Source organism: Salvelinus fontinalis, chromosome 4 (assembly GCF_029448725.1).
Source record: "Salvelinus fontinalis isolate EN_2023a chromosome 4, ASM2944872v1, whole genome shotgun sequence".
Lineage (NCBI taxonomy): Eukaryota > Metazoa > Chordata > Actinopteri > Salmoniformes > Salmonidae > Salvelinus > Salvelinus fontinalis.
Genome location: NC_074668.1, coordinates 74,153,489 through 74,175,140, shown reverse-complemented (window position 1 = coordinate 74,175,140; position 21,652 = coordinate 74,153,489). Strand labels below are relative to the sequence as shown.

General features: G+C 42.2%; 1 protein-coding gene across 1 annotated transcript; it reads right to left on the bottom strand.

Annotated features, from left to right (window-relative positions):
* Window positions 1–35: 35 nt before the first annotated feature.
* On the bottom strand, window positions 36–9,275 carry LOC129854364 (plakophilin-3-like). The gene is given in 10 exon segments (XM_055921320.1): window positions 36–852; window positions 969–1,168; window positions 1,326–1,479; window positions 1,626–1,805; window positions 1,965–2,001; window positions 2,003–2,088; window positions 2,494–2,611; window positions 2,713–2,875; window positions 8,754–8,958; window positions 9,116–9,275. Coding segments are annotated over 10 exon segments (1,314 nt in total). The 5' UTR covers window positions 9,212–9,275; the 3' UTR covers window positions 36–777.
* Between the last annotated feature and the right edge of the window lie 12,377 nt (window positions 9,276–21,652).

Genomic DNA, 21,652 nt, shown 5'->3' with positions numbered 1-21,652 from the left:
AAGTATAATTCAGAAATGATATGAGCCAATACCTGGATGGATATTGTACTGTTGTTGGAATGGCAATTTTTCACAATTCTGGTATCGTCCAAAACAGTGTTTACAAGTGTCAACTGAAGATTGTTTTTTCTCTGTACAAAATATCAGACAGCCATTATCTTGCAAGAGACAATCAATGACTGCTCCCAGCATTCCACTGTCAGATTCCAAACATACCATTTAACTGACCATCCAAGGAAACAAGGGACAAGACACTGCACTACAAACTCAAGTAGCACTATAGCACAAAGGAGAGGACTGTCCAGTTGCCAACCACCAAACCAAGGTGTTTTACCGGTCCTGTTCAATAAACCCCAAAACAACTCAAGCAAAGAAAACCATGATATAAAAGCTAGTCTAAATATATAACCGATAACAGATAACTAGATTGTATAAACTTGAACTGATAACTGTAGTACCTGCACAGAATGAGGATTCCTAAGGGCCACAAGAAAAATACACTTCCATGAAAATGTAATAATTAACAGCTTTAGTGAAAATATTTATATTTGCTGTGCCAAAGAACTATGGGGGATATCAGTGGATCCAGGGGAGGGGGAGGGGAGAATGCTGAGTAAAAAAAAAAGAGTTAGACTAACCATTAGAGGCCATAAAGAAAATAAAGAACCAGAGGGCCATGCACAATGGAAGAGGCCAAATGACCCCGTTTCCTGCTCTCCAATCCCATCTATCACAATGTCTATGTTAAATGGTGTTAGCCTCACCTGTTTATAATCTTTATGCAGCTTGTTTTACTTGAACATGTTGAAGAGTACTGTGGAAGCAGCCTTGGCAGCCTTCAGCATCCCTGAGCTATAGTAGGTGAAAAACACAGTCAAACACAACAGGAGCCAGACAGGAAATTGGAAATAAAAAGCAGACAAAATGAATAACAAACCAAGAACACTGAGAGACAAGATTCACTAAACTGTTGTTGTGGGAAGACTTGATTGCAACAAGGGGAATTTGGGGAATCCATCAAAGAAGGTGATGTCTCTCGCTGCTAGTGAACTGCCTGAAACCAGGTTGTTGAGGGTTGCACATATGTTGACCACCACTTCACCGGAGGGTTCCTTCTGGTGGCCATCACTGGGGAGCTTGGTTACCAGAACGTTCACTACCTTCGTAGCTGGAGGTCAGAAGGGTGAGATGTAGCCATTCTTTAAAGTCTCCTTATGAGGGGAATTACTGTGGTTAATATGAATGGAATGGATGGATACAAGGTTGTGGGCAGGAGATCCAGAGGTAGAAATGAACAGTGTGGGGTACTGGGGGTTGAGTCTCACCCATGTCGTCCTTGTTTCTGCTGTGTCGGGACAGGTTCCTCAGGAGGCCAGTGAGGGAACGCATCTCCTGGTCGCTTTGTGTCTGCAGGAGGTCCAGCACCACAGGCAGTATCCGCTCCTGCTCTAAAGCCACCCAACTCAGCACTGACACCCACTGATACACAAGGAGGAAGGGGAATTCAACACTAGTGTTGAGTACATTTTCAGTTGAACTGTAAATCTGAATGAAGCATAAGTAGCCTGTCATGGTGAAAGTCATAGCTAGGTCAGCCTGTGGGGGAGAGGAGGGGTGGGACCTACCCTGGTCTCTCCGGCTGTGATGTTCTGCAGGGCCCGTGCTGCAGCCTCTCGTGTTGCCGTGTTGGTCTCATAGTGCTGCAGCACGCGGTTATACAGCCCCACCACCTGGGGGTGCCACAGCCACTCCGCCCCCTTCGGCTGCTTAGCCACCTCTGAGGTGGACAGTTCCTGGTTCCGTCGCTATAGAGATCAGGGGGAGAGATTCATTACAGAAAAAACATATCATGGTCCCATATCCATCAGGATTGCATGACGATATACTGTACATGTTTCAGTGTCTTGATGTTTAGCCGTAATTTCATATTTCTTTTGGGTTTGCCTTGTGTAAATGACACCTACCTCTTTTGCCTTCTTGCTCTGTGGGGTGAAACAGCCCCTCCAGTTGCAGTAGGGTTGAGGGAGGGATCTCACTGTACAGCTGATAAGACAGGTTCCTCAGGACACACACTGCATTCTCTACACCCTGCAGGCACATACAAAGATGGAGGGAGGGGGGGAAGAGAGAGAAGGAGAGAGCAAGAGAGAGAGAGGGTGAGGGTGAGATGGAAACACTGGTGGCCATTGTGTCTCTCAGAGCAGCCTGCGTTACATAAGGCACAGCAGATAGGCCACAGCATGACCAGTCTGGCTGTCTGGTAGATAATACAAACAGTACCACTAATGATGAACTGTACAGATACTTTGATTGGCTCTCACTCTACCCCAGCTGAACCAATGAGTTGCTGAAGCCTATAGTATTTAAGATCAAATCAAATGAGATATTAAATCAGGGAAAAGGGTTTGACCTGAAAGAACATGCCCAGAAAAAGAATCAAGTTGTGAAAGAAACACACAATAGTGTGACATAGATAGAACAGTTGAGGTGTACTTTGTCCTCTGATTTCTCATCCTGAAGGGAGTTCTGGATGTAGGCCACCAGAGAGTCCACCAGCCCTCGCATGTCTCTCATCTGCTGCCTCGTCCTCTCATTCACTGAGCTCAGGTTCCTGAACAGAGGAAGAGAGTACAGAGAAGTTGTATACAGTACATGTATCAGTCCGTGTACAGTGTGTATGTATACAACATGTAGGCAGATAGGTATAGCTACCTCAGGCAGCCTGTGGTGTTGTAGAAGATGTCTGCCTCAGATGGACTCTGACGGATCAGCTCTGAATCTCCACCACTGCACAGGGGCACCAGCACCATCTCTGTGAGCTCACTCAATGTCTCTCTGGCCAACCTCTCCTTAGAGGACATGTTCCACAGAATACCTGCAGGACAGACAGAGGAGAGGTCTATTGAACCACTCCGTCGGATACACAAAAATGGCCTCTATGACCAGGATAGAGTGTGTGCTGATAGCCTGACATCCAAATTATTTAACTTCAATAGGTCTAAATAATCACTATTATCACAGTGGGATTCATGTCATATGATGCCAAAGTAAACCCTTGGGAGCCTATTTTCTATGTGGCCAATAAATAATATCAGATGTATTAATATCAAATCAAATGTTATTTTGTCACATGCGCCAAATACAACATGCTTACTTAGAAGCTCTTAACCAACAATGCAGTTTTAAGAAAATATTGGACAGTGTTAGGACAGTATTTTCTAAAATAAACGTTTTTTATTTTTATAATTTAAATAAAAAATAAGACAAATTGAAAAAATGACAAATAATTAAGGAGTAACAAAAAAGTAACAGTAGCAAGGCTATATACATGGGGTACCGGTCCAGAGTCAATCTGCGGGGGCACCGGTTAGTGGAGGTAATTGAGGTAATATGTACATGTAGGTAGAGGTAAAGTGACTATGCATAGATAATAAACAGAAAGTAGCAGCAGCGTAAAAATTAGGGTGGGGGGGGGGGATGCTAATATCCGGGTAGCCATTTGATTAGCTGTTCGGGAGTCTTATAGCTTGGGGGCAGAAGCTGTTAGAAGCCTTTTGGACCTTCTACGGATCTGTAATGGGAAATATTATTTCTAAACTCAGCAAAAAAAAGCCTGCGGCTATGGAACCCTGACCTGTTCACCGGACGTGCTACCTGTCCCAGACCTGCTGTTTTCAACTCTCTAGAGACCGCAGGAGCGGTAGAGATACTTTTAATGATCGGCTATGAAAAGCCAACTGACATTTACTCCTGAGGTGCTGCAACCTCGACAACTACTGTGATTATTATTATTTGACCATGCTGGTCATTTATGAACATTTGAACATCTTGGCCAAGTTCTGTTATAATCTCCACCCGGCACAGCCAGAAGAGGACTGGCCACCCCTCATAGCCTGGTTCCTCTCTAGGTTTCTTCCTAGGTTTTGGCCTTTCTTGGGAGTTTTTCCTAGCCATCGTGCTTCTACACCTGCATTGCTTGCTGTTTGGGGTTTTAGGCTGGGTTTCTGTACAGCACTTTGAGATATCAGCTGATGTACGAAGGGCTATATAAATAAATTTGATTTATTACATAGTTACTACCAGTCCACATGCTCAACCTGTGTATAGACAGATTCTCTCTCTGCAGACAAGAATTATGCGCCGTTATACTTGATAGGATCTTCAGCACCTGAGTGATACAAATATATAGCCTAAAAATGTGTGTTGGGCAACAATATTGATAATTAAATTTGATATCAATATCTGTTTTTGCTTGCTGTTACCTTACACAATTATGTAAAAACAAACATACATTACTATTTGTGCAAGCATAAAACTCTCTCAACTTAACCTCCTGCTGATGGGGCATCACCTGGCTTTTCATTGTATCAAAAGTGGTTAGGTAGGTTAAACCCGTAGAATATTCACACAGCAAGCAGTTTGTATTTGTATTTATTATGGATGCCCATTAATTGCTGCCAAAGCAGCAGCTACTCTTCCTGATGTCGAGCAAAATTAAGGCAGTTTATACAATTTTAAAGACATTACAATACATTCACAGATTTCACAACACACTGTGTGCCCTCAGGCCCCTACTCCACCACTACCACATATCTACAGTGCTAAATCCATGTGTATGTATCGTGTGTGTGTGTGTGTGTGTGTGTGTGTGTGTGTGTGTGTGTGTGTGTGTGTGTGTGTGTGTGTGTGTGTGTGTGTGTGTGTGTCAATATTTGTGTTGCTTCACAGTCCCCGCTGTTCCATAAGGTGTTTTTGATCTGTTTTTTAAATCTAATTTTACTGCTTGCGTCAGGTACTTGATGTGGAATAGAGTTCCATGTAGTCATGGCTCTATGTAGTACTGTGTGCCTCCCATAGTCTGTTCTGGACTTGGAGACTGTGAAGAGACCTCTTGTGGCATGTCTTGTGGGGTATGCATGGGTGTCCGAGCTGTGTGCCAGTAGTTTAGGCAGACAGCTCGGGTAAATAAAAGTAGTGATGAAGTCAATCTCTCCTTCACTTTCAGCCAGGAGAAATTGACATGCATATTATTAATATTAGCTCTCTGTGTACATCCAAGGCCCAGCCGTGCTGCCCTTTACTGAGCCAATTGCAATTTTCCTAAGTCCTTTTTTGTGGCACCTACCATACGACTGAACAGAGGTCAAGATGCGACAAAACTTGGGCCTGTAGGACCTGCCTTGTTAATAGTGTTGTTACTTCAAGCAGTTTTAGTCATCTCAACTTGCTCAATTTCCACAAGATTTGGTTGAGGTTTAGGGTTTAGTGAGTGTTTTGTTCCAAATACATTGCTTTTAGTTTTAGAAATATTTTGGGCTAACTTATTCCTTACCACCCACTCTGAAACTAACTGCAGCTCTTTGTTGAGTATTTCAGTCGCTGTCATAGCTAACGTGTATAATGTTGAGTCATCAGCATACGTAGACACTCTGGCTTTACTCAAAGTCAGTGGCATGTCGTTAGTAAAAATTGAAAAAAGCAAGGGGCCTAAACAGCTACCTTGGGTTGCTTTGGGTAAACAGCTATTTTTGATTCTAACTGTATTATATTTGAGTGGCTTCCATTAAAGAACACCCTCTGCATTCTGTTAGACAAGTAACTCTTTATCCACATTATAGCAGGGGGTGTAAAGCCATAACACATACGTTTTTCCAGCAGCAGACTATGATCAATAATGTAGAAAGTTGCACTGAAGTCTAACAAGACAGCCCACACAATAATTTGATCATCAATTTCTCTCAGCCAATCATCAGTCATTTGTGTAAGTGCCATGCTTGTGTCCTTCCCTATAAGCATGCTGAAATTCTGTTGTCAATTTATTTACTGTGAAATTGCATTGTATCTGGTCCAAAAATTTAGAAGTTTACTAAGGGTTGGTAATAGAGATCGACCGATTATGATTTTTCAAAGCCGATACCGATTATTGGAGGATCAAAAAAAGCCGATATCGATTAATCGGACGATTTATTATTATTATTTTTTCTAATAATGACAATTACAACAATACTGAATGAACACTTATTTTAACTTAATATAATACATCAATAAAATCTATTTAGCCTCAAATAAAATTAAACATGTTCAATTTGGTTTAAATAATGCAAAAACAAAGTGTTGGAGAAGAAAATAAAAGTGCAATATATGCCATGTAAAAAAGCTAACGTTTAAGTTCCTTGCTCAGAACATGAGAACATATGAAAGCTGGTGGTTCCTTTTAACAGGAGTCTTCAATATTCCCAGGTAAGAAGTTTTAGGTTGTAGTTATTATAGGAATTATAGGTCAATTTCTCTCTATACGATTTGTATTTCATATACCTTTGACAATTGGATGTTCTTATAGGCACTTTAGTATTGCCAGTGTAACAGTATAGCTTCCGTCCCTCTCCTCGCCTGTACCTGGGCTCGAACCAGGAACACATCGACAACAGCCACCCTCGAAGCAGCGTTACCCATCGCTCCACGAAAGCCGCGGCCCTTGCAGAGCAAGGGGAACAAGCACTCCAAGTCTCAGAGCGAGTGACGTTTGAAACGCTATTAGCGCACACCCCGCTAACTAGCTAGCCATTTCACATCGGTTACACCAGCCTAATCTCGGGAGTTGATAGGCTTGAAGTCATAAACAGCTCAATGCTTGAAGCACAGCGACGAGCTGCTAGCAAAACGCACGAAAGTGCTGTTTGAATGAAAGCTTACGAGCCTGCTGGTGCCTACCATTGCGCAGTCAGACTGCTCTATCAAATCATAGACTTAGTTATAACATAATAACACACAGAAATATGAGCCTTAGGTCATTAATATGGTCAAATCCGGAAACTATCATTTCGAAAACAAGACGTTTATTCTTTCAGTGAAATACGTAACCGTTCCGTATTTTATCTAACCGGTGGCATCCATAAGTCTAAATATTCCTGTTACATTGCACAACCTTCAATGTTATTTCATAATTACGTAAAATTATGGCAAATTAGGCGGCCCAAACTGTTGCATATACCCTGACATTGCGTGCAATGAACGCAAGAGAAGTGACACAATTTCACCTGGAAATTATTATAATATTATATTATTGCCTGCTAACCTGGATTTCTTTTAGCAAAATATGCAGGTCTAAAAATATATACTTATGTGTATTGATTTTAAGAAAGGCATTGATGTCTATGGTTAGCAACAGTCGTGCAACGATTGTGCTTTTTTCGCAAATGCGCTTTTGTTAAATCATCCCCCGTTTGGCGAAGTTGGCTGTCTTTGTTAGGAAGAAATCGTCTTCACAGAGTTCGCAACGAGCCAGGTTAGCAGACAATATTAACTAAATATGCAGGTTTAAAAATATATACTTGTGTATTGATTTTAAGAAAAGCCATTGATATTTATGTTTAGGTACACATTGGAGCAACACAGTCCTTTTTCGCGAATACGCACCGCATCGATTATATGCAACGCAGGACACGCTAGATAAACTAGTAATATCATCAACCATGTGTAGTTAGCTAGTGATTATGATTGATTGATTGTTTTTTATAAGATAAGTTTAATGCTAGCTAGCAACTTATCTTCGCTTCTTACTGCATTCGCGTAACAGGCAGGCTCCTCGTGGAGTGCAATGTAAAGCAGGTGGTTAGAGCGTTGGACTAGTTAACTGTAAGGTTGCAAGATTGAATCCCCGAGCTGACAAGGTAAAAATCTATGGTTTTGCCCCTGAACAAGCTAGTTAACCCACCGTTCCTAGGCCGTCATTGAAAATAAGAATGTGTTCTTAACTGACTTGCCTAGTTAAATAAAGGTGTAAAAAAAATATTTATATATATTTTTTTAATTGGCCAAATCGGTGTCCAAAAATACCGATTTCCGATTGTTATGAAAACTTGAAATCGGCCCTAATTAATCGGCCATTCCGATTAATCGGTCAACCTCTAGTTGGTAACAGGCTGGTAGGCTATTTGAGCCAGTAAAGGGGGCTTTACTATTCTTGGGTAGTGGAATGACTTTAGCTTCCCTCCAGGCCTGAGGGCACATGCTCTCTAGTAGGCTTAAATTGAAGATGTGGCAAATAGGAGTGGCAATATCGTCTGCTATTATCCTCAGTAATTTTCCATCTAGATTGTCAGACCGCAGTGGCTTGTCATTGTTGATAGACAACAACCATTTTTTCACCTCTTCCACACTGACTTAATGGAATGCAAAAGTACAATTCTTGTCTTTCATAATTTGGTCCGATATACTTGGATATATAGTGTCAGCATTTGTTGCTGGCATGTCATCCCTAAGTTTGCTATCTTGCCAATGAAAAAGTAATTAAAGTAGTTTGCAATATCAGTGGGCTATGTGATGAATGATCCATCTGATTCAATAAATGAAGGAGCTGGGTTGGCCCCCCCCCCCAAAAATGTCATTTGTCTGGACTTCTCAAAGCCGTAGAAGTAAACAGAAAATAAAACATTCACACAGTAGCAATTTTATTCATAAAACTGATAGGATATTGATATTGGTTAGAAAAAAAGCAAATGGCATTGAAATAGATTTTCCATATCGGTATCCATCACTACTAAAAATATATTCTATTTGGGGTTTAAACTTTAGTAACTTTATGTTGGACTCTAATTGAAAGAAAGTGTTTATTTGAATCTCTGATTGGGGACATGTCACTTTGACTGTTTTGCTTTTGTTGCTCTCATACTGACACAGTATTTCCTTGAACTTTAAAATTGTAACTTAGTTTGAGATCCAAGCTGATTGTTAAAGTATATAGACTATCTTACCAGTGATGTTCTTGTGAAGCTCCTCATCTGGTTCGTTCAGGACACTGATGAGCTTGGCTACTCCCCCAGCCTCAATGAGGGCCGCCTTGTTGTCCATGTTCTCATAGATGAGGTTGCATGTAGCACCTGTAGCATAGCGCTGGACCTCCTGGCTGTCACTGCTGAAGAGCTGCACCAGGGCTGGGACACCCTTCAGCAGACGCACCTGTCGACAGAGTGGGCCAGTCTATATGACTATCAGGCTGACTTACTAAGCCATAACAAGACAACAAATTCTATATTACAATGGATTTTTGATAAGAGCATGGAGAACTCAGTTTAGTTTAAACAGTAAATTCCATTTTGGGCAATGAAGTACACACCCTGGAGCACTGCCTCTTGGTCAGCCTGACAAACTGATCTGGACCTGGTGGTCCTCGTCCGGCTGGTCTGGTAGCCACCCAGCTGGATGTCGTCATGGTGGAGGTAGCCAGTGTTGACTGGAGGCTGGCTGATTCTGTATCTGTACCCACCTCCCAAGTACTGCTGGGATACTGTGGGCATCTAGAGGACATACAGAGAGGACACTGTTACACTTAACTATCTACACTATAATAATCCCCAAAAAGCAAACATTGGCCAAACTGTCTAGTCTAAAAATTAGGTAATGGGTAAGATGTTTTTAGACTCTTTGGGGAGTAGAATCCTGTCCAGAGATTTTTGTTCCTGTGTCTCATCTAAACATAGTTATGGTAGGACCCTGTGAAATACTGCATGTATGTGCTGTGAGGGTGCAGCTGTGAAGTGTGTCACTGTGGTAGGACTGTGGAGCTTCTTTTTTTAACGCATTTCACCCCTGGTTTAGATAAGGGACAAATGTGGCATGGCAATCAGCTAGAAAAGCAGGACTTTGGGGCTGTTAGATTAGGGTTTATCATGAAGGCAAAAATAAACACAACTAAACATTAGAAAATATGAAGTCCTACCGTACTCACCTTCATGGTCCTGCTCCCTGTGTTATACACCAATGACTTAGAGCTGAATCCGGGGTTGTACGTGTTAAATCCCATTGTGCCACAATGGTCTACATGTGGATAGAGAAATACTTTTTCTTAGACAGAATGCAACCACAACTTTCTCCTGAGATTACAACTTCGTAATTAGTCTAATTACATATTAATGAAGCTATAACCTGTCTTGCAAAGCACCTGTTCTTGTTACCAAAAGGTGTGACAAATGATGACTCTGATTAGCTTCTTGCCACTTTCTTTGCTATTTGGACTCATGGTTACTATGTTTGTGCATGAAAAACAACAACAATATCAGCCTCAGCTGTACACCAAGACAAGCAGCAAACATGTAGAAATGTAAACACACACCCAGGGGATTAGCCTAACACTGGAGTTGCACTGTACTGAGATATAGAAACATTGAGGGAAGAAACAAGATAATGATGGACTAAGCAAGCAGGGTAGTATACCTTTGGGAGACTCTTTGTTTTGTGAGAGAGTGCATAACAGGACATAAAAATCAAATTTTCTTACTGTGTATACAAGCACTGTATGTTTTGACTGTATCACCATGGCAACAGTGTGATAATATGATGTTGTTTGTCATTTGAGACAGTATTATCGCCCCCTGTTGAGTTTGAATAGTAGTTTCCATAACATAAGCTTTTGTCAAATAAACTATGGATTATATTCCCAATATCCCCTCCATTATGAGTTTTACTTACACACGAATATGATCAATTGTTGGGCATGTACTTCACTGCTGAGTGAAATAGGCCTAGTATCACTGTATGTTTTCAATCAAAAAAACATTCTTAATTAGTTTATAACAGCACTATAATTAACAGTATAGTTTTCCCAACCAAAGTTGTTTGCGTTCTCATTGCAAAACACAGGCAGCTGACTGATTTATGTGTTGGTTTCACATAGTTCTTTCTGAGACGCCATCTGACCACAATATCCAACCCAACCCAACCAACGCTGTCCAAAATAGAACATGAGCTGAGCAGTTTGGTGCTACTGATAACCCATTCCGAAGAGCTGAATGTATGGAACATTTGTGTCCAACCATCGGAGGGTCCCACTTTTTTTAATCAGAGCTTTATGTTATCAATATCCACCATGACTAGCAGTTCAAAACTACCATTATACTTTATCATATTATACTATATTGTGCATCATTTCCCTCCCTAATCCTGTAAAAAAAATAATGTCATAAAGTGTCAACTAACCGAAGACATGCTCAAAACATTGCCCACTAAACTAGCTACCTGAGGATATCATTCTAGTGTTAAAAAAATAAACATTCTCAAACTGTGTAACCATTTTGAGGAATCCAGCTAAATATTCCATCTAATAGTATTGGGCATGAAATAATCTTTAAAAGTGTTAAATCAGTCAGCACAAGGATCAAAAGCTCAGAGACTAATTACTACCCCTTTCTTCAATAATTAGCTGAGTTTATCTTCTGTCACTTATGAGTGTAACGGCTTTCATAATCTTCCTTCTCCTCGGTCGAGGAGAAGGTGTAGGGATCAGACCAAAATGCAGCGTGTTGTGAAGACATGATGAATATTTATTAAAGCAAAGACGAATACGAAAAACACTTGGAAAATTACAAAACAACAAAACGACGTAGACAGACCTGAACATGTGAACTTACATAAACACGAAGAACGTACGAACAGGAACAGACTAACCAAACGAACGAAAACGAAACAGTCCCGTGTGGTGCGACAGACACTGGAACAAACACCCACAAAACACACGTGAAACCCCGGCTGCCTTAGTATGATTCTCAATCAGGGACAACGATTGACAGCTGCCTCTGATTGAGAATCATACCAGGCCGAACACAAAATCCCAACATAGAAAATCATACATAGACAAACCCACCCAACTCACGCCCTGACCAACTAAATAAATACAAGACAAAGGAAAACAGGTCAGGAACGTGACAATGAGCCATGTGACTGTTACTTGTTCATAGTGTATAGGCATCAAACTTTTGCTAAAATCTAAAGCCTCGGGTGCCATAACCTTGTAAGATGTGAATGACAAACCCATGAAAAGGAATGTGTCACTCACATAAGATGGTTCCTTGCCACATGCAGTGATATTTCCTAGCTGTGACTAAATGTTATGCTTTTTCAGAATATCACATCTTCTGTGTAAAAGCATCTGTGTTTAAATAACTTTTTATATACAGAATTACTGTTTGGCATCTGGCAAGACAGATTGAATGCTTTACTGGTTTGGCATAGCATCTGTTGACACCATGACTGCAGAGCGTGAGGACCATTGGTCAGATCACTCAGATGTGTTACCTTGCCCCTGCATGTTATGAAATACCCACAGGGCCGCATTTTATGGCATGTAGGAGAGAGTAATGGATGGTCGTGGTCTTACGGGAAACGCTGTACCTTAATATGACTACTCACACCACACTATAAGCCCCTAACTCCATCCATCTGGTACCAGCAAGACCAGTCTGCCAAGACAAGGACTAGTTTCACTGATTCGAATACAATAATAATCAATCAATATTGACAAGTCTTTAGGCTACCAATGATAAAATGACCCTTTACATGTTTTGTACGTCAAAGGAAAACAGATCATAGTATATTTGGACTGGACTTGTGTTGAAAGAGTAGGGTTGAGCCATCTTCCATAAGGGTGTAATTTAAAGAATGAGTATTTGGTCTGGTCTACACACAGCTGGTAATTCGTGTGTGCTTTTAAATTGAAAAACAAATGCCTCACATTTCTAAAATGGGACACAAGCTAAAACGTAAAATAAGTTGCCCACCTGGGGAAATGCTGTTCAAGCCGTTCAGCTGTGTGAGGGTAGAATACCTCTTTTCGGCGAGGCGCAAATAGACTTGTTAATTGAACCCTCTTAGCCCTTTCCACCTCGTCCATTATGGAACCCCTCGGTCCCAACTGCACATCGGACGGGACTGCATAAGTAGTGACCGCGGTGTTGCGCTGTAGGGCGGACAGTAAGCAGCTCTCTGAAGCAACAGTCGCACTCATTGCGATAACCACAAATTGAAACAATCCTTTAAAATGGACAGAGGACAATCAAACAGAGTCCCTAGTTCGTTATTATGTGTAAATGACGCCCAGCTCCTATGTATAAAGTGGCAGACTCATGCACTCAATAATTCCCAAAGGCACGCAGATCACCCTGCTACACCTTTCTTCTATCCTCGTATATACTCGTATTTGTGGCCAAAGCATAAAACACTTCAAAAACCCCACCTCAAACTTGTAGGCTATCTCAATGCTTGCCAATCAGCGGTCTACTGGCATGATTCTTTTTGATGACCGGTATTTGCCCACAATATTCTGTTGTTGGGGTACGCTCTCACGATTTCAACACAGAAAATCTGCTTTTTGACTAACTAAACTATTTCAGTCATATTGTAATTGATTATAGGTAATATGCAAAATAAATCTGGAAACAAACACTGTATAGACTCAAAACGTGTTTAATAAAACTATACTTTTGAGGTCGTGTATGGTCAGTCGTTGAATCCATAGCTCTGTCTATGAATTTGAAAGTGGTTATATTTCTCCAAGCCCATCCCTCGACTTTCTACCACAACACAAGCCTGGTGACCGGTTTGTTATTGTTTCAATGAAGGATTCTAGCTTTAGGCCAAGGCAGGCAGCATACTGTATTATCTTGTTTTTCCCTCACTACTGAATTGATGTGAATTGAAGTTATTAATTAGCCTATTAATTAGCTATGAAAAGACAGGACATCATTTGAGACCATGTCATCTCCTTCTGAACCAACATTGCATACCCTACCATCTTTGACCCATGCCCAATTGTAGGTACCTAATGTGTACAGCGTGGTGCAAGATACAATAAGATGCTCACAAGGCTTACATGTATCATTATCCCATCAGATAATCCAAACACCCCAGCATAGTCAGATTAAGGGACTCACCATCATAATAGGTTTAATTATCCTTTGCCAGAGTGTTTAAAATATTTTCTGTCTTCTTTCAGTATTCCTTCTACCTTCAGTTAGATCTAGTTGGTCTGTTTTCTTTTCCTGAAATCTCAGGTCTTTTAGGGAGGTGGTGGTTTTAGACTAAGAAGTGCTGAGCTCTGAGGGCTCACCCCTGATTTAACCCTTCCCTAATACTCCACGCCCTGGCCCGACTTAGATGGAAGTATGGGATAGTGATGAAGACGGAGAGAAAGATGTGTCAAAGAGGAGAGGCTAGGTTAGAAGTGAAGATGTGAGAACATTTTTAAACCAAATGTGTCTAAATGAATCACAAACTGTCAGGGCCCAAAATTGTTATAGTGATATCAATGGGTTTGATGTCAGTGTACTGTTTTTGTTTGGTGAAGATTTTGTATGAGTGTGTGGTTGGACCAGAGGGTTAAAAGTGTTGACCTTAGCATAGCCTGCACTGTATGTTATTAACTTTCTCTCATGAACAGGCTGCTGTCATTGATTATGTAGTCAATCAATCAAATGTATTTATAAAGCCCTTCTTACATCAGCTGATGTCACAAAGTGGTGTACAGAAACCCAGCCTAAAACCCCAAACAGCAAGCAATGCAGGTGTAGAAGCACAGTGGCTAGGAAAAACTCCCTAGAAAGGCCGGAACCTAGGAAGAAACCTAGAGAGGAACCAGGCTATGAGGGGTGGCCAGTCCTGTTCTGGCTGTGTCGGGTCGAGATTATATCAGAACATGGCCAAGATGTTCAAATGTTCATAGATAACCAGCAGTGTCAAATAATAATAATCACAGTGGTTGTAGAGAGTGCAACAGCTCAGCACCTCAGGAGTAAATGTCAGTTGGCTTTTCATAGACGATCATTAAGAGTATCTCTACCGCTCCTGCTGTCTCTAGAGAGTTGAAAACAGCAGGTCTGGGACAGGTAGCACGTCCGGTGAACACATCAGGGTTCCATAGCCGCAGGCAGAACAGTTGAAATTGGAGCAGCAGAACGATCAGGCGGACTGGGGACAGCAAGGAGTCATCATGCCAGATAGTCCTGAGGCATGGTCCTAGGGCTCAGGTCCTCCGAGATAGAGAAATAAATAAATAAAGGAGAAAGAAAGAAAAAGAGAGAAAGAGAAAAAGAGAGAGAGAATTAGAGGGAGCATACTTAAATTCACACAGGACACCGGGTAAGACATGAGAAATACTCCAGATATAACAGACTGACCTTAGCCCCCCAACACATAAACCTTCACAGCATAAATACTGGAGGCTAAGACAGGAGGGGTCGGGAGACACTGTGGCCCTGTCCGACGATACCCCCGGACAGGGCCAAGCATGCAGGATATAACTCCACCCACTTTGCCAAAGCACAGCCCCCACACCACTAAATGGATATATCTTCAACCACCAACTTACCATCCTGAGACAAGGCAGAGTATAGCCCTCGAAGATCTCCGCCACGCCACAAACCCAAGGACAGGAAGATCACGTCAGTGACTCAATCCACTCAAGTGACGCACCCCTCCTAGGGACGGCATGGAAGAGCACCAGTAAACCCCTGTAATAGGGTTTGAGGCAGAGAATCCCAGTGGAGAGAGGGCAACCGGCCAGGCAGAGACAGTAAGGGCGGTTCGTTGCTCCAGTGCCTTTCCGTTCACCTTCACACTTCTGGGCCAGACTACACTCAATCATAGGACCTACTGAAGAGATGAGTCTTCAATAAAGACTTATAGGTCGAGACCGAGTCTGCGTCTCTCACGTGGATAGGCTCTGTTGGAGAAAGCCCAGCCTCCAGCCGTTTGCTTAGAAATTCTAGGAACAGTAAGGAGGCCTGCGTCTTGTGACCGTAGCGTACGTGTAGGTATGTACGGCAGGACCAAATTGGAAAGATACATGGGCTTGCTCCTACCTAATGCTTTGTAGGTTAGCAGTAACACCCCTTGCCTTAACAGGACACCAGTGTAGAGAGGCTAGCACTGGAGTAATATGATCACATTTTTGGGTTCTATTCAAGATTCTAGCAGTCGTGTTTAGCACTAACTGAAGTTTATTTAGTGCTTTATCCGGGTAGCTGGAAAGTAGTGTAGGGACCATGCCAAGGCCTGTCAAAGTGATGGAGGAAGGTGGCACCATAGAGATCCCATAATTCATCATGTGATTCTATGGGTGGCACTGTGTGTCATGAAGTCTTTCTCAGGAACAGATTGCTGTCAATGATTCCCATTGGACGACCGAACCTGTCAAGACCTGTCATGATCATTGGCAGCTAGCTGACTCAGGTTGGGTGGGACACAAGCTAAACTGATTTCAGTCGCTTATTGCCTAGTTTTGAGTGAGAACAAAAACAAGTATTAGTAAGGTCATCAGATGTGCCTTTCCTTCCTCTGAAACAGTGACATCACTTTGCGAGTCTGTTCAGAATCCATGGCTACTCATTACAGGCTGTGGTAACACTTTATTTGGATAGTCCATCTGTAGATGCTCTACAGACTATCAGTAACATTTTCAACTAACTAACTACTAACCCTAACCTTAACTCTTACCCTTATACTAAACCCTGACCGTAACCTTAGCAAGCAGTTGCTTATCAATAGATCATTTGTTGATAGTATGAATCCGAACTATCCCCAAAAAAGTGTGACCCAGTGTAACGTGTACGCTAGGATATATTAATGTATATATATATATATATATATATAAATAAATAAACGAAGATGGAACAATACAAGAAACACGAGTAGCGTACAGACATGAAACACAAACAGTCAATAACGCCTAGGGAAAGAACCAAAGGGAGTGACAGTTATAAGGAAGGTAATCAGGAAGGTGATGGAGTCCAGGTGAGTCTGATGAGGCGCTGTTGCGCGTAACAATGGTGACAGGTGTGCGTAATAATAGACTGGTGACCTCGTGCACCGGAGAGGGAGTATACGTGACAGTAACCCCACCCTGACATGCGACTCCAGCCGCAGGACGCCGACCAGAGGGACGGTCCTGGGGACCAAAAGCGGGCCGATCGCTTCTGCTGAGGCGCGGAACCTGTCGAAGCCAGCTGAGGCATGGGAGCCTGACGAGCCGGCTGAGGCATGGGAGCCTGACGAGCCGGCTGAGGAATGGGAGCCTGACGAGCCGGCAGAGGCATGGGAGCCTGATGAGCCGGCTGAGGTATGGGAGCCTGCCGATCCAACCGAGTCTTGTGAACCTGTCGAGCTAGCCGAGGCATCCTCGGTATGGGAAAACCAAGAATTGAGAACCTGTTGAGGCAGCTGAGGCATGGAAGCCTGACGAGCATGCTGCGGTATCCCCCGTTGCTTCAGCAGAGGCCCTTGGACCCGACGTCACCAGTAAAAAAGGAATACAAAAATGTAAAATCGTTGTTGCTTCCCTTTGGTGAGGCGTTATTCTGTAAGGTGTACGCTAGGAGTTGGGAAGCAAGTACAGGAAGTGAATATTTAATGAATAAACGAACATGGAACATTACAAGAAACACGAGTACCGTACATACATGAAACACAAACAGTCAATAACACATAGGGAAAGAACCAATGTGAGTGACAGTTATAGGGAAGGTAATCAGGAAGGTGATGGAGTCCAGGTGAGTCTGATGAGACGCTGGTGCGCGTAACAATGGTGACAGGTGTGAGTAATAATAAGCCGACTGGCGACCTCAAGCGCCGGAGAGGGAGTATACGTGACATCCAGGCTGTTGAGGAATGTCTACAGTGCCCTCAGAAAGTATTCACACACCTTGACTTTTTCCAGTTTGTTGTGTTACAAATGTTTTACATTTATATTTTGTGTCACTGGCCTACACACAATACCCCATAATGTGAAATTGGAATTATGTTTTTAGAGATTTTTACAAATTAATACAAAATTAAAAGCTGAAATGCCTTGAGTCAATAAGTATTCAACCACTTTGTTATGGCAAGCCTAAATAAGTTCAGTAGTAAAAAAGTGCGTAACAAGTCACAAAATAAGTTCCATGGTCTCACTCTGTGTGCAATATTAGTGTATTAACATAATTTTTTAATGACTACCTCATCTCTGTACCCCACACATACAATTATCTGTAAGGTCCCTCAGCCGAGCATTGACGGGATGACTCGTCAGGAGATGGGAGAATACTGACGAGTCAGATACAGTCTCCAGCTGCCGACATGGTACACACCTTGCTTCCGGCCAACCTGTGGTGGGACAATGGTCAGTTGGACATTCCTGCTTTCATAGACTCTTTGGCTACCGGCTGTTTTCTAGATCGCACATTAGCTCACCAACAGGGGCTGCCTCTCATTGAGCTGGACATTCCATTGTCGGTCATTGTGCTGGATGGTCAACCCCTAGGGTCTGGGAAAGTGAAGCAACTCACCATGCAAAATACCGCCCCCTATCCCAAAGAAGTTTTAAACTGTTCTGGTATGTGAAGAATCATCCTCTTCATCCTTACAGCGAGGCCTTAAATCCTGGCTGAGGACGGCCAAAGTGCCTCTCCCCCAAGAGGGTGAGTTGAGGTGTCCTAATGACACAGGTGTAAAGTAACTAATTAACTACTCTTGTTATTGTAATTGAGTAGTTTTTCTAAGTACTTGTACTTTTTTCAGGATTTTTTCAAATCAGTACTCTTTTCACCCCTGGTGAGTAAGTGAAATAGTTTTTTTTTAAGTCAGTGAGTGAGTTCGTGAAGAAAGAGGGACTGAGTGAGTGAGGGTGAATGGGTGAGTGAGTGAATGTCAGCTGGTCACATGGACAAGTAACAAACAAGTAACAGAGGGGTGAATGAGGAATTGAATGGGTGAAAGAATTAGAAACGTTTATTTCTGGAGTCTGAAATATATTGAAGACTGGCAACATTATTGTTTATTCACTGATTTTTTTGTAGATTTTTATTTATCAATACATTTGATGTTTAATTTATTTTAAAATGTTATAAGTATATTTTTAACAAATCCTTATTTTTTTTTACATACATATGTGCCTTGTTGCAACTCATAAAATAAATGAACGTAGTTCCTACTATAGAATAATTTCCTCTCTTCCTTTTAAAAATGTTACGCATGGAAAAGATCATGTGTTACAACATTCAGGTAACATTAGCGAAATTAGCTAATTATGAAGGTCAATATTTTAATTTTAAAATTAACTCAATTACTTGTACACTGAGTACTTTTTACTTTTACTTTTTTTACACCAGTAATTTTACTTCTACTTGAGTAAAATTTCATAAAAATAACAATACTTCTACTTGAGTAGACTATTTCAGTACTCTCTCTATGCCTGCCTAATGAGCAGATCTTTATTGGCTGAGCGTTTGCGTTATCCTGCTCTAGCCAATAGGATTGCTAGTTGGTCCTCGGTAAAGGTCTGCTTATCTTTACACTCAGGACTGTACATGTTAGTGTGGACATCTAGACTTACTCAACCCTGGTCCCAGCCCCACCGAGGCTACATCAGATCTTCCCAAGACTTTAGGATCTGAGGTCATAGTTCACATCAACACAGAAGCCTGTCCTAACTAATAGATCTAAGTATTGTAATTTACAAACACATTGAGTTTAATTGATGGATCTTGAGTGACTTGAATAAAAAAGTGGAAAACAAATCAAGGATAATAATTGTGTTGGAGAGTGCTATGCATTCGTTTATATAGATTCCTAGAAAGTAATCCATAGTGGCAGATTCCTTGCTAGCATGCTCTAAAAAGCCTCATTCATGTTTTGTAGCAATTTAATACCATCACAAGATACTGTATACAATGACTATACAAAACATTAGGAACACCTGCTCTTTCCATGACAGACTGACCAGGTGAATCCAGATGAAAGCAATGATCCCTTATTGATGTCACTTGTTAAATCCACTTCAATCAGTGTAGATGAAGGGGAGGAGACAGGTTAAAGAAGCATTTTTAAGCCTTGAGACAATTGTGACATGGATCGTCTCAAATAAAATAAAATGTTATTGGTCACATACACATATTTAGCAGATGTTATTGCGGGCGTAGCGAAATGCTTGTGTTCTTAGCTCCGACAGTGCAGTAGTATCTAACAATTCACAATAATACACACAAATCTAAAAGTAAAAGAATGGAATTAAGAAATATATAAATATTAGGACGAGCAATATCAGAGTGGCTTTGACTAAAATACAGTAGAATACAGTACATACATATGAAATGAGTAAACCAGCATGTAAACATCACTAAAGTGACTAGTGTTCCATTTAAAGTGGGCAGTGATTCCATGTCTATGTATATAGGGCAGCAGCCTCTAAGGTGTAGGTTTGAGTAACCGGGTGGTAGCCGGCAAGTGATGACTATTTAACAGTCTGATGGCCTTGAGTTAGAAGCTATTTTTCAGTCTCTCTGCCCCAGCTTTGATGCACCTGTACTGACCTCGCCTTCTGGATGACAGGGGGATGAACAGGCTGTGTTTCCGGTGGTTGATGTCCTTGATTATCTTTTTGCCCTTCCTGTGACATCGGGTGCTGTAGGTGTCCTGGGGGGCAGGCAGTGTGTGCCTCCGGTGATGCATTGGGCAGACCACACCACACTTTAGAGAGCCCTAGGGTTGCGGGCGGTGCAGTTTCCGTACCAGGTGGTGATACAGTCTGACAGGATGCTCTCAATTGTACATCTGTAAAAGTTTGTTTGGGTCTTAGGGGCCAAGCCAAAAATGTTCAGCCTCTTGAGGTTGAATAGGCGCTGTTACGCCTTCTTCACCATACTGTCTGTGTGGGTGGACCATTTCAGATTGTCAGTGATGTGTATGCAGAGGAACTTTAAGCTTTTCACCTTCTCAACTGCGGTCCCGTTGATGTGAATAAAGGCGTGCTCTCTCTGTTGATTCCTGAAGTCCCCGATCAGCTCCACTTTGTTGACGTTGAAGGAGATGTTATTTTCCTGGAACCACTTTGCCAGGGCCCTCACCTCCTCCCTGTAGGCTGTCTCGCCATTGTTGGTAATTAGGCCTACGACTGTTGTGTCATCTGCAAACTTGATTGAGTAGAGGTGAACAGTCATGGGTGAACAAGGAGTACAGGAGAGGGCTGAGCACGCACCCTTGTGGGGCCCCTGTGTTGAGGATCAGCGTAGTGGAGTTGTTTCCTACCTTTCCCACCTGGGGGTGGCCCATCAGGAAGTCCAGGATCCAGTTGCACAGGGCGGGGTTCAGACCCAGGGCCATGTGTGTGCCATTCAGAGGGTGATTGGGCAAGACAAAATATTTAAGTGCCTTTGAACGGGGTATGGTAGTAGGTGCCAGTCACACCGGTTTGTGTCAAGAACTGCAATGCTGCTGGGTTCAACAGTTTCCCGTGTGTATCAAGAATGGTCCACCACCCAAAGGACATCCAGTCAACTTGACACAACTGTGGGTAGCATTAGAGTCAGCATTGGCCAGCATCCGCTTTCGACACCTTGTGGAGTTCATGCCCCAACGAATATTAGGAAGGTGTTCCTAATGCTTGGTATACTAAGTGTACATGTAACTATTGATAATATATACTGAACAAAAATATAAACGCAACATGCAACAATTTCAACTATTTTACTGAGTTACAGTTCATATAAGGAAATCAATCAATTTAAATAAATCATTAGGCCCTGGTCTATGGATTTTACATGGGCAGGGGCGCAGCCATGGGTACCCCACAAAATGGCTTTATTACAGACAAAAACACTCCCCAGTTTCATCAGCTGTACTGGTCGCTGGTTTCAGACGATCCCGCAGGTGAAGAAGCCAGATGTGGAGATCCTGGGCTGGAGTGGTTACACGTGGTCTCTGGTCGTGAGGTCGGTTGGACGCACTGCCAAATTCTCTAAAACGACGTTGGAGGCAGCTTATGTTAGAGAAATGAACATTCAATTCTCTGGCAACAGCTCTGGTGGACATTGCTGCAGTCAGCATGTTGGCATTGTGTTGTGTGACAAAATTA